This window comes from Salmo trutta, chromosome 22, assembly GCF_901001165.1.
Source record: "Salmo trutta chromosome 22, fSalTru1.1, whole genome shotgun sequence".
Classification (NCBI taxonomy): Eukaryota; Metazoa; Chordata; class Actinopteri; order Salmoniformes; family Salmonidae; genus Salmo; species Salmo trutta.
Genome location: NC_042978.1, coordinates 47,558,504 through 47,572,555, shown reverse-complemented (window position 1 = coordinate 47,572,555; position 14,052 = coordinate 47,558,504). Strand labels below are relative to the sequence as shown.

Sequence of the window (14,052 nt, the reverse complement as noted above, 5' to 3'; positions counted from 1 at the left end):
TGTAAAGATAAGGGGTAGGGCTGGGGTTTAGGTAGGTCTAACCACTCTCAAGTGGTTAGACCAACTGACAGTCCATAAAGATCGACACAAAACGAAATAAGGCATTGAAGTTATATTCTTTAAGAATTAAATTAAACGCCCTTAATAAAGCACTATGTAACCCCCATGCTATTACACTGGTGTTACTGGTGTGATTACCGTACTACACATGTATAAGAGCAACTTATTTTAAAGTATAACCAAGCAGACCAGAATGTTGTGAGTAATGTTTTGCGTAAGGATCCGATATTTGTTCGTAATGTGTGCGTAATGACTTTGCGTAGTTGAGATGTTGCTGTTCTTTTTGGACAATATTTTGGAGGTTGTTATTAATTTCCTAAACACAATGTGTCATACACAGGGACCTACTGTGTAACTCTTTACCGCGCCATTAGGGACAGTAGTACCGTAACCGTTCTCAGTACAGAGATGAGTTTCTCTCTTTCGACCCGCGGCGTAGCCTACAAGACGAGTATATCTCATTCAGCTGCATTTTTCTTCCTTTACTTGGTGTCCAAGTCAACTACGTTCTTCTGATTGGGTGGATTTGTTATTCCGCTTGAATGGACCGCGTGTAGATTGGCTGCTGAGAGGTTTACGTCATCCAACTAGAGGAGGTTTACTTGGGATTTTCGTTCTGTCACTGTCAAATGTAGAGCAGGCGACCATTGGGGACAAGGTAGCGTTGAACAGAAGAGAGAGAGAGAGATAGATAGATAGAGAGAGATAGAGAGGACAGTAGTCGCGTAATTTTCGCAACATTTTTGTGTGCGTGCATCATTCTAAACTTAGTGCCAGCCAGGTCTTCTGTATTAATTATTGCATGCGTAGAGCAGATCATCCAGCGTTGGACTGGCATCTGATTACGAAAGAAACGGGACGGCACCAGTGGAAATACTATCTGAAAGCTCCATTAGCCTTGCTTCGTTCGTTTTACAATATCCAGCAGTCACAGTCACAGCAGCCTATTTCTGAGGACGCGAATCGCGATCACAGGGACCGCTGGAGAAGTCTCACGTTTGTCGTTTGATTTATAGACTGGTCACTGTAATTTACGCAATAGCCTAGTTTTCTGGACTCCTTGTACAATTTTTTTGGGGGTCCAAAGTAGTCCGTCCATGCAAGCCTAGTTGCTGTACCATTTTTTAAGAAACCTACGTGTCAGACAGATTCAATCATTACTCTCAAAAGGGACAAACGAGGTGGGTGTTTTATTATTGTTATTATGGGTCTGAATGTGTCGCATCATGCATGGCACTTTAATGTGATTTATTACAATGCCTTTTGTACGTAACAATAATGAAGGTATAGATCTAATTGGGTGTGAAAGGTTCCACTAAAAAGAGAATACTATGCTTTTATTGTGCGCCTTTGCGTATGATTTTCTATCATGGTAATATTCTATTCATTAACCTAACCTCTATAACGTACTGTCAATATTTTATTGCAATTTGTAAACATAGAGAGTCTGCGTTCAAATAAGGGGATTCGTAAAAGTAACCCATGCGTGTTCTTTACGTTCTATTTTTCCACGTTTTAATTTTCTCGACACGGGCACAGGCAATACATATAACACCTTCTTTCCAGTGTTCTACTGTAGTCTGCTGTAGTATATTCCATTTACTTTCTATTAAAACGCAGCCATCAGATTGCCAGAACGGGAATGGGGGTTGTTTAGCCTTGGGCTGCAGCCGGTCTGGGTTGCCTGATCTGTTTTGTATTTCACTCCGACTCCATCTCACTGCCTTCTAAATTGCCTGTCCGTGTAATTACTTGAGTTAGCCCATTTAAGTTAAAAGCTTTACCCCCTCAAATGTCCTCTCTTCCCCAACCCGGAATGAAACTTGACATGGCCCATCTTATTTATCCAGGGAGTCACTTTCGGGCCAGCTTTTTGATTCATCTCCTTTTAGATTTAATCAGCACTAAGGTATAGCTTGTCCCTAAGAGCCTCTGCTAATGGGGTTAGTGAATGCTTTTCTCAGTGCAGCGTTTTCTCCCCCTTCCCTTCTCCTCTAATTACCTTTCAACAAAGATTTGTCTCAGCTAGCCATGAAGTCTGCCTGCATGCTGGAAATTGGGAAAGGATTAAGAATTAAAATATATTAGTTTCAGATCAGTTTAAAACAAAACGTGTTTTGCATTGCATAAATAGGTGATCACAAATAGGATAGTAACAGTGTATGTAATCCATTCATCCATAGTAGCCTGTGATATCAGTAGATTTCAGTCTCTCTGTAAAGGCAACACATGCTAGACGTTGATAGGGTCCGTCCCCTGCAGACAGAGTTAGGCAAAGTCTCATACAACTTTTATGGTTTTTCAATTAATAGCACTCCTGTGTTCACCCAGTCTTCCCTCCATTATAACAAGCCAATGCAGACCACCTTTTTTTTTCTCCTGCCATCCATAGAAAGGGAACATTGACAGGTGTGAAGAACAGCGTGGTATAGAGTAATGTGCTGTTCTAAAGCCATTAAGAGCCCAACAAAAGGCAGGTCCCCATGCAGCTCTGCTCTGCTCTAATTGTTCTTCTGGCTCTCGGTGTTATCAGTGAACACACATTCTTCACATCACACCGCAACCACAGAATGGATTGAGGAAACAGCATTTAGATGAGAGGAGAGAGAGTGTGTGTGTGTGGGGAGAGAGAGAGAGAGAGAGAGAGAGAAGAGAGAGAGAGAGTCAGAAAGATCAAGTGCAGATTTAGTACAGTAAATTACTTGTAGCCCTTCTTCTCTAAAACCCAAGAACAGGTTTAACCACTGATGAAGGGAAGGAAGAGTTCTATTGTTGTTTATAAATACAATTGTTACAGTCTGCTGTCCTTTTACAGCTTTGCAAACACTTAATTTCACTATAACAGGCTAATAATTTATGGATGCCACATTGGGAAGTTTTTTGACAATGATAGTTTGTCTGGTAAACCCACTCTGTAGGTATAGGTTTATATGGTCTGTCAGTTGTTTGTACTACAGACGAACTACAGACAGACACTCAACATAAAGCTTTTACAGACAACATTACCGATGCTATTGGACCCAAACTAGAGCATTTTTTTCACAAACAACCGACACACACTACAGACACTGTCTATCTCAGACTAAAGCTTTTTCAGCCTGCCTGGGTTGCCTCGTTGGTGAGGATGAGGTGTGGTTTACATTTGGCTGATCACGTGACCCCGAGAAAACAGCGTAATTTAACACTACTTTAATTACTTTGTTACAACACTGGCCTCTCTGTTGACCAGGAATTCAAATGTAGGGTAATTGAAAATTCAGTTGGTTCAACTTCACATGTGTAGGCCTATTTTGTAGCTTGGCTGCCAAAATGCTGCTTTGGACAAAAAATTAAGTAGTGACTGTGTTGTAAATTGGCCATTATAAAACTTTTGCTAGAAGTATATTTAAAATAAATTTAAGTCTTATCTCAATAACAAGAACACTTTTGGTTGAAATATAAATTGATTGACTCAGCTCCATGTTCGTGTGAGAAGAATACTTGTAGTTTCAATAAGAGCCGCTAAACCGCAATGTTTCAATATGAGCCGCTAAACCGCAATGTTTCAATATGAGCTGCCATTAACCGCAATGTTTCAATATGAGCTGCCATAAACCGCAATGTTTCAATATGAGCTGCCATAAACCGCAATGTTTCAATATGAGCTGCCATAAACCTCAATGTTTCAATATGAGCTGCCATAAACCTCAATGTTTCAATATGAGCTGCCAGAAACCGCAATGTTTCAATATGAGCTGCCATAAACCTCAATGTTTCAATATGAGCTGCCATAAACCGCGATGTTTCAATATGAGCTGCCATAAACCGCAATGTTTCAATATGAGCTGCCATAAACCGCAATGTTTCAATATGAGCTGCCATAAACCGCAATGTTTCAATATGAGCTGCCATAAACCGCAATGTTTCAATATGAGCTGCCATAAACCTCGATGTTTCAATATGAGCTGCCATAAACCGCGATGTTTCAATATGAGCTGCCATAAACCGCAATGTTTCAATATGAGCTGCCATAAACCGCAATGTTTCAATATGAGCTGCCATAAACCTCGATGTTTCAATATGAGCTGCCATAAACCTCGATGTTTCAATATGAGCTGCCATAAACCGCAATGTTTCAATATGAGCTGCCATAAACCGCAATGTTTCAATATGAGCTGCCATAAACCTCGATGTTTCAATATGAGCTGCCATAAACCGCAATGTTTCAATATGAGCTGCCATAAACCGCTGTGTTTCAATATGAGCTGCCATAAACCGCTATGTTTCAATATGAGCTGCCATAAACCGCTATGTTTCAATATGAGCTGCCATAAACCACAATGTTTCAAAAAGAGTTTCCATAAACCGCAATGTGCACTGTGTCAGACAACAATATTTTAGTTAACGATCCCTGAAAACACCATCTGAAGCTTCTGAGTGCTGTATTACAGGTTGTAGAAAAGTGAATTCCTGCACACAACAAGATATGACCTATAACCTCTGCATGTTTATTGTTTTGTTGTTTCGGTCAGCAACCTTTTTCTTGTCTTAATATGCTCCAGGTGTCACCACCTGTCAGTCACCACCTGTTAGTGACCACCTGTCAGTCACCACCTCACAGTCACCACCTGTTAGTGACCACCTGTCAGTCACCACCTCACAGTCACCACCTGTTAGTCACCAGCTGTCAGTCACCACATCACAGTCACCACCTGTCAGTCACCACCTGTCAGTCACCACCTCACAGTTACCATCTGTCAGTCACCATCTGTCAGTCACCACCTGTTAGTCACCACCTGTTAGTGACCACCTGTCAGTCACCACCTGTCAGTCACCACCTCACAGTTACCATCTGTTAGTCACCATCTGTCAGTCACCACCTGTTAGTCACCACCTGTTAGTCACCACCTCACAGTCACCACCTGTCAGTCACCACCTGTTAGTCACCACCTGTTAGTGACCACCTGTCAGTCACCACCTGTCAGTCACCACCTCACAGTCACCATTTGTTAGTCACCAGCTGTCAGTCACCACCAGTCTCATAACAACTTTCTTAATCTCTTGTGTTTTTTCTTCATAACCAGGAACAACGCTTCAAAATCAACACTAACAAGAATCCTTATCACTTCTGTATTTCTTAACCAGTGTCCAATACTGATATCAACATGTTTGTCTCTCTTGTTATTTCTTCACCAGGGACCATGGTGAATCCTGGAGGTAGCAGCCAGCCCCCTCCGGTGGGAGCAGGGTCCCTGTCCTGGAAGAGGTGTGCGGGCTGCGGGGGGAAGATCGCTGACCGCTTCCTTCTCTATACCATGGACAGCTACTGGCACAGCCGATGCCTTAAGTGCTCCTGCTGCCAGGCCCAGCTGGGGGAGATAGGCACCTCCTGTTACACCAAGAGCGGCATGATCCTCTGCAGAAACGACTACATCAGGTGAGACTGACGGGCTAGAGTCGGCGGGGCCTGCTGGGAGTGTGTGTGAGTTTGTGTGTTAACATCGTTTGAGGGCTCGGGTGCAGGCGGCTGTGTGTGTGTGTGTGTTTTTGTTGTTGCGTGTGTAAATTGTGCAGATCACCCTTCAGCGAGGGTGCATACAGGTAACATGTGTGTGTGTTTGAATGTGTGTGTGTGTGTTTCTGTCTGTTTGGGTGCTTTGGTCTGTTTAAAGGGGATTCCTTGGTTTAAATGGGACGCCTAGGTTTAAATGGGACGCCTTGGTTTAAATGGGACGCCTTGGTTTAAATGGGACGCCTTGGTTTAAATGGGACGCCCTGGTTTAAAGGGGACGCCTTGGTTTAAAGGGGACGCCTTGTTTTAAATGGGACGTCTTGGTTTAAATGGGACGCCTTGGTTTAAATGGGACGCCCTGGTTTAAATGGGACGCCTTGGTTTAAAGGGGACGCCCTGGTTTAAATGGGACGCCCTGGTTTAAAGGGGACGCCTTGGTTTAAAGGGGACGCCTTGGTTTAAATGGGACGCCTTGGTTTAAATGGGACGCCTTGGTTTCTGGGACAATAGAAAAGAAAGGAGAACAGCTTGTTGCTAGTTATAAAAAGTTCACCTGATGTATTATTCTATCAAGATGTAGAATTAATTAAGTCATGGATATGAAATGAAGGAGTTGTAGAAATATGTTACAGGCTATATAACGATGTATGGAAGCATGGAATGTATTTTCCATTCAGAATATTGAGAACATGTGTCTCAAATTCACCCAACGTCGGGCCTTGTTTAAAAATCTCTCCTCGTTGAATTCTCTCCGTAGTATTCTTAAAAAAAGAGGTCAAACTGACTGCTGGCATGTTGACAGAGAACAAGATGAAAAACAGTATTTTTCTAATAGAACATCTGTACGTCTGTTTGTTCATCGTGCCATTTTTCATCAAGCAGCAAAAGGTGGGATCCTGGCTAAGGGCTGTGTTCCCCAGGGTTTGTATTTGCTTTACGAGATGCTAGGAGAGACTATACAGGACAGGCATAGTTGACCTTTTAGCACTGGGCGAATTTAAAAGGGTTTCTCATCTTGTTTGGCAAGTTTGTGTATCAGAAAAGAGATAATTTAATTAACAAAGAGGGTCTTTTTAAATATTTATATAAAGTGTGTGGGACACTTAACCAGCTAACGCTTGCTGACGGCAGGCGGTCTCATTCTGCTAATGCGGAATCGTCTGATTTGACAGCCTGATCGTTCAACAATTTGACCTTGCGAAGACGAGCCAAACCACTCAGTGGGTAGAGACACAGTGTAATGCAAGGATCAGGAGAACACTTTTCATAATAGACCACAGTATAATAACAAGAGTTGATTAAGTAGATTTTTCTTAGCAATACTTTTAGCTTTAGACTATGTCACACCACTTAACAACAACAAAAAAAAAAAAAAAAATATATATATATATATATATATATGTATATATTACAGACTATTGCCAAACAGTAAACATAGTTTGTTATTTATTTTTATTTTGATAAATATTTATTGTAATAAGAGAAAATTCTGATACTGTTTGTCTTACAGAAATGGACAGTTAAATGTGCAAATATTTTGTTTTGCAGTGATCATATATGTCTATAATCTGAACGCTCTAAATATACTGTACTGCTAGTAATTGAGTTAATACTCAGTAACATGCTGCTGCTACGTATCAACACAGGCAGGTAGATACAAACACTATACACACTATACACCATTCTATATACCGTACTATATTACACTGTACTATACACTGTAGTGTAATACACCGTACTATAATACCCTGTACAATAATACACCATACTGTACACCGTATTATAATACACTGTACTATACACCCGTACTATAAAACACCATACTATAATACACTGTACTATAATAAACTGTACTAAACACCGTACAATAATACACTATACTATCGACCATACTATACACCGTACTATAATACACTGTACTATACACCATACTACAATACAACGTACTATAGAACATACTATATACTGTACTATACACCGTACTATAATACACATACTATAATACACCATGCTATTATACACTGTACTATACACTATATTATAATACACCATACCATACAATGTACACTGTAATATACATATACTATAATACACTACTATACACGGTACTATAATACACTATAGTATAATACATTGTACTATAATACACCATACTATAATTCGCTGTAATATACACCGTACTATAATACATCATACTATACACCATATTACAATACACTGTACTAAACACCATACTATATTACACCCTACTATACACCGTACTATAATACACCATAATATATACCATAGTATAATACTCTGTACTTTACACCATACTATACACTGTACTATACACTGTACTACATTATAATACACCCTACTATACACCGTACTATAATACACCATAATATATACCATAGTATAATACACTGTACTTTACACCATACTTTACACCATACTATACACTGTACTATACACTGTACTACACTATAATACACCATACCATACACAGTACTATACACCATAATATAATACACTGTATTATAATACACCATACTGTAATAAATCAAATCTAATTTTATTGGTCACATACACATGGTTAGCAGATGTTAATGCGAGTGTAGCGAAATGCTTGTGTTTCTAGTTCCGACAGTGCAGTAATATCTAACAAGTAATCTAACAATTTCACAACAACTACCTTATACAACACAAGTGTAAAGGAATGAATAAGAATATGTACATATAAATATATGGATGAGCGATGGCCGTGCAGCATAGGCAAGATGCAGTAGATGGTATTAAAAAATATATATATATATATATTTCACCTTTATTTAACCAGGTAAACTAGTTGAGAACAAGTTCTCATTTACAACTGCAACCTGGCCAAGATAAAGCAAAGCAGTGCGACAGAAACAACAACACAGAGTTACATGGAATAAACAAGCGTACAGTCAATAACACAGTAGAAAAAAAAGAAAGTCTATATACAGTGTGTGCAAATGGCCTGAGGAGATATGGCAATAAATAGGCCAAAGTAGCAAGGTAATTACAATTTAGCAGATTAACACTGGAGTGATAGATGAGCAGATGATGATGAGCAGATGAAGGTGTGTAAGTAGTGATACTGGTGTGCAAAAGAGCAGCAAAGTAAATAAAAACAATATGGGGATGAGGTAGGTAGATTGGGTGGGCTATTTACAGATGGACTATGTACAGCTGCAGCAATCAGTTAGCTGCTCAGATAGCTGATGTTTAAAGTTAGTGAGAGAAATGTAAGTCTTCAGCTTCAGCGATTTTTGCAATTCGTTCCAGTCACTGGCAGCAGAGAACTGGAAGGAAAGGTGGCCAAAGGAGGTGTTGGCTTTGGGGATGATCAGTGAGATATACCTGCTGGAGCAGGTGCTACGGGTGGGTGTTGTTATCGTGACCAGTGAGCTGAGATAAGGCAGAGCTTTACCTAGCAAAGACTTATAGATGACCTGGAGCCAGTGGGTCTGGCGACGAATATGTAGCGAGGGCCAGCCGACTAGAGCATACAGGTCGCAGTGGTGGGTGGTATAAGGCGCTTTGGTAACAAAACGGATGGCACTGTGATAGACTGCACCTAGTTTGCTGAGTAGAGTATTGGAAGCTATTTTGTAGATGACATCGCCGAAGTTGAGGATCGGTAGGATAGTCAGTTTTACTAGGGTAAGTTTGGCGGCGTGAGTGAAGGAGGCTTTGTTGGGAAATAGAAAGCCGGTTATAGATTTAATTTGATTTTATAGAGTACAGAGTACAGTATAGAGTACAGTATATACATATGAGATGAGTAATGTAGGGTATGTAAACATTATCTAAAGTGGCATTGTTTAAAGTGACTAGTGATACATTTATTACATCCAATTTTTAATTATTAAAGTGGCTAGAGATTTTAGTCAGTATGTTGGCAGCAGCCACTCAAAGTTAGTGATGGCTGTTTAACAGTCTGATGGCCTTGAGATAGAAGCTGTTTTTCAGTCTCTCGGTCCCAGCTTTGATGCACCTGTACTGACCTCGCCTTCTGGATGTTAGCGGTGGCTCGGGTGGTTGTTGTCCTTGATGATCTTTTTGGCCTTCCTGTGACATCGGGTGGTGTAGGTGTCCTGGAGAGCAGGTAGTTTGTCCTGGAGAGCAGGTAATACACCATACTATACACCATACAATAATACACTGTACTATACACCGTACTATAATACACCATACTATACACCGTACTATAATACACCGTACTATAATACACCAAACAGCACTCTATTCCCTACTATACACCTTACATAATACTATACACTGTACTATACACCATACTTTAATACCCTGTAATATAATACACCATATTTTAATACACTACACTATAATACACTGTACTGTACAACTTACTATAATACACCTTGCTATACACTGTCTATATTACACCATATTATAATACACTACACTATAATACACATACTATAATACACCATACTATACAGCATACTATAATACACATACTATAATACACATACTATAATACACATACTATAATACACAGTACTATAATACACATTCTATAATACACTGTCCTATAAACCATACACCATACTATACAGCATACTATAATAAACTGTACTATACATCACACTGTTATACACCATATTAAACACACCATACTATACATCATACTATAATACACCATACTATAATACACTGTCCTATAAACCATACACCATACTATACAGCATACTATAATACACTGTACTATAAACCATACTGTAATACACCATACTATACAGCATACTATAATAAACTGTACTATACATCACACTATTATACACCATATTAAACACACCATACTATACATCATACTATAATACACTGTACTGTACACCGTGCTATACCCTATTCTATACACCATTCTGTAATACATCGTACAATATACCGTACTATACACCGTACAATAATACACATAATATACCCCGTAATATACACTGTACTATATACTGTGTTATAGCACACCGTACTATAATACACCATACTATAATACACCATATTGTAATACACATACTATACACCATACTATGATACACCGTACTATACACTGTACTATATACTGTTCTATAATACACCGTACTATAATGCACCTCACTATAGACTATACTATTTTATAATAATAATAATAATAGACCATACTATAATACACTGTACTATACACCATACTGTTATACACCACACTATTCACCATACTATAATACACCGTACTATAATACACCACACTGTAATACACTGTACTATAGTACACCATACTATAATACACTGTCCTATACTACACCATAATATAATACACCATACTATAATACACGGTACTATAAAACACCATACTGTAATACACCACACTATAATACACTGTACTAAACACCATACTATAAAACACCATACTATAATACACCATGTTGTAATACACTGTAATGTAATACACTGTACTATACACCATAATATAATACACCATAGTAGACAACATACTATAATAACCATACTACTGTATACATCGTACTATAATACACCGTAATATTCTACACTATACTATAGAACATTCTATAATATACTGTACTATAATACACTGTACTATAATACACCATACAATACACAGTACTATAAACAATACTATAATACACCATACTATAATACACCATATTATAATACACCATATTATAATACACTGTACTATAATACACTGTACTATAATACACCATACTATAATACACCATACTATAATACACCATATTATAATACACCATACTATAATACACCATATTATAATACACCATACTATAATACACTGTACTATACTACACCATAATATTATACACCACACTATAATACACTATACTAAACACCGTACTATAAAACACAATACTATAATACACCATACTATAATACACCATACTATAATACACTGTACTATACTACACCATAATATACACCAGTGGTTCTCAACCAAGGTACTAGGACCCATGGGGGTATTTGGTCTATCCACAGGGGGTATTTGGTCTATCCACAGGGGGTACTTGGTCTATCCACAGGGGGTACTTGGTCTATCCACAGGGGGTACTTGGTCTATCCACAGGGGGTATTTGGTCTATCCACAGGGGGTATTTGGTCTATCCACAGGGGGTATTTGGTCTATCCACAGGGGGTACTTGGTCTATCCACGGGGTACTTGGTCTATCCACAGGGGGTATTTGGTCTATCCACAGGGGGTATTTGGTCTATCCACAGGGGGTACTTGGTCTATCCACAGGGGGTACTTGGTCTATCCACAGGGGGTATTTGGTCTATCCACAGGGGGTACTTGGTCTATCCACAGGGGGTATTGGTCTCAGGGGGTATTTGGTCTATCCACAGGGGGTATTTGGTCTATCCACAGGGGGTATTTGGTCTATCCACAGGGGGTACTTTGGTCTATCCACAGGGGGTATTTGGTCTATCCACAGGGGGTACTTGGTCTATCCACAGGGGGTACTTGGTCTATCCACAGGGGGTACTTGGTCTATCCACAGGGGTATTTGGTCTAGCCACAGGGGGTATTTGGTCTATCCACAGGGGGTATTTGGTCTATCCACAGGGGGTACTTGGTCTATCCACAGGGGGTATTTGGTCTATCCACAGGGGGTACTTGGTCTATCCACAGGGGGTATTTGGTCTATCCACAGGGGGTACTTGGTCTATCCACAGGGGGTACTTGGTCTATCCACAGGGGTACTTGGTCTATCCACAGGGGGTATTTGGTCTATCCACAGGGGGTACTTGAGAAGACTCACGAGTCCATAGGACTTCTGGTAAAATGCACATGAGGGGGTACTTCAGGGTTACTCTGGGCAGAGCAATAATACACCGTACTATAATACACCGTACCATAATACACCATACTATAATACACTACTATAATACACCATTCTATAACACACTGTACTGTAATACACTGTACTATAATACACTACTATAATACCCTATTCTATAATGCACCATACTATAATATACTGTACTATAATACACCATACTATAATACACTGTATTATAATACACTACTATACTACACCATTCTACCATACACCATACTATAATACACCATACTATAATACACCATACTATAATACACTGTACTATAATACACCATACTATAATACACCATTCTACCATACACCATACTATAATACACCATACTATAATACACTGTACTATAATACACCACACTATAATACACCATTCTACCATACACCATACTATAATACACCATACTATAATACACCATACTATAATACGCTGTACTATAATACACCATACTATAATACACCATACTATAATACACTGTACTATAATACACTGTACTATAATACACTGTACTATAATACACCATACTATAATACACCATACTATAATACACTGTACTATAATACACCATACTATAATACACCATACTATAATACACCATACTATAATACACTGTACTATAATACACTGTACTATAATACACTGTACTATAATACACCATACTATAATACACTGTACTATAATACACCATACTATAATACACCATACTATAATACACCGTACTATAATACACTGTACTATAATACACCATACTATAATACACTGTACTATAATACACCATACTATAATACACCATACTATAATACACCATACTATAATACACTGCACTATACACCATACTGTAATACACCATACTATAATGCACCATACTATACACCATAATATAATACATCATACTATACTACACCATACTATAATACACTATACTATAATACACTACCATAATACACCATACTATAATATGCTGTACTATAATGCACCATACAATAATACACTACTATAATACACCATACTATAATACACCATACTATAATACACTGTACTATAATACACTGTACTATAATACACCATACTATACACCATAATATATTACACCGTACTATAATACACTATACTATAATACACTACTATAGTACACCAGTCTTTCATACACTTTACTATAATGCACTACTGTAATATACCATTCTATAGTACACATACTATAATGCACCGTACTGTAATACACTACTATAATACACCATTCTATAGTACACATACTATAATGCACCGTACTATAATAGACCGTACTTTAATACACCTTACGATACACCGTAAGCAGACCTCCAGGGACGATGAGGGCCTGTGTCTCTCCTTCCCCACCCAGCTCCTCATCAACAAGGATCAAGTCAATGGGTCACTCCATTCATAATGGCACTACAACATCATTTAAATAGAGAGGAAGGGATGGATGGAAAAGAGGACACACTTTGCCACTTGTAATGTAATGAGAGCTAGGTGGTAGAAGAGCTGAAACACAGGCTACTTCCCAAACAGCACTCTATTCCCTTTATAGTGCACTACCACTACTTTTGACCAGAGCACTATAAAGGGAATAGTGTGCCATTGGGACAGAGTCCCTGCCTGTCTCTGCATTA

General features: G+C 38.8%; 1 protein-coding gene across 1 annotated transcript in view; it reads left to right on the top strand.

The window, feature by feature from the left end:
* The first annotated feature begins 516 nt into the window (after positions 1-516).
* lmo4b (LIM domain only 4b) overlaps positions 517-14,052 on the top strand; it is a 32,782-nt gene continuing 19,246 nt past the window's right edge. Inside the window, exons 1-2 of the mRNA XM_029708237.1 lie at positions 517-1,241; positions 5,236-5,476. Coding sequence (XP_029564097.1) covers positions 5,241-5,476 — 236 coding nt within the window. The 5' untranslated portion in view covers positions 517-1,241; positions 5,236-5,240. The remainder of the gene's footprint in view (positions 1,242-5,235; positions 5,477-14,052) is intronic.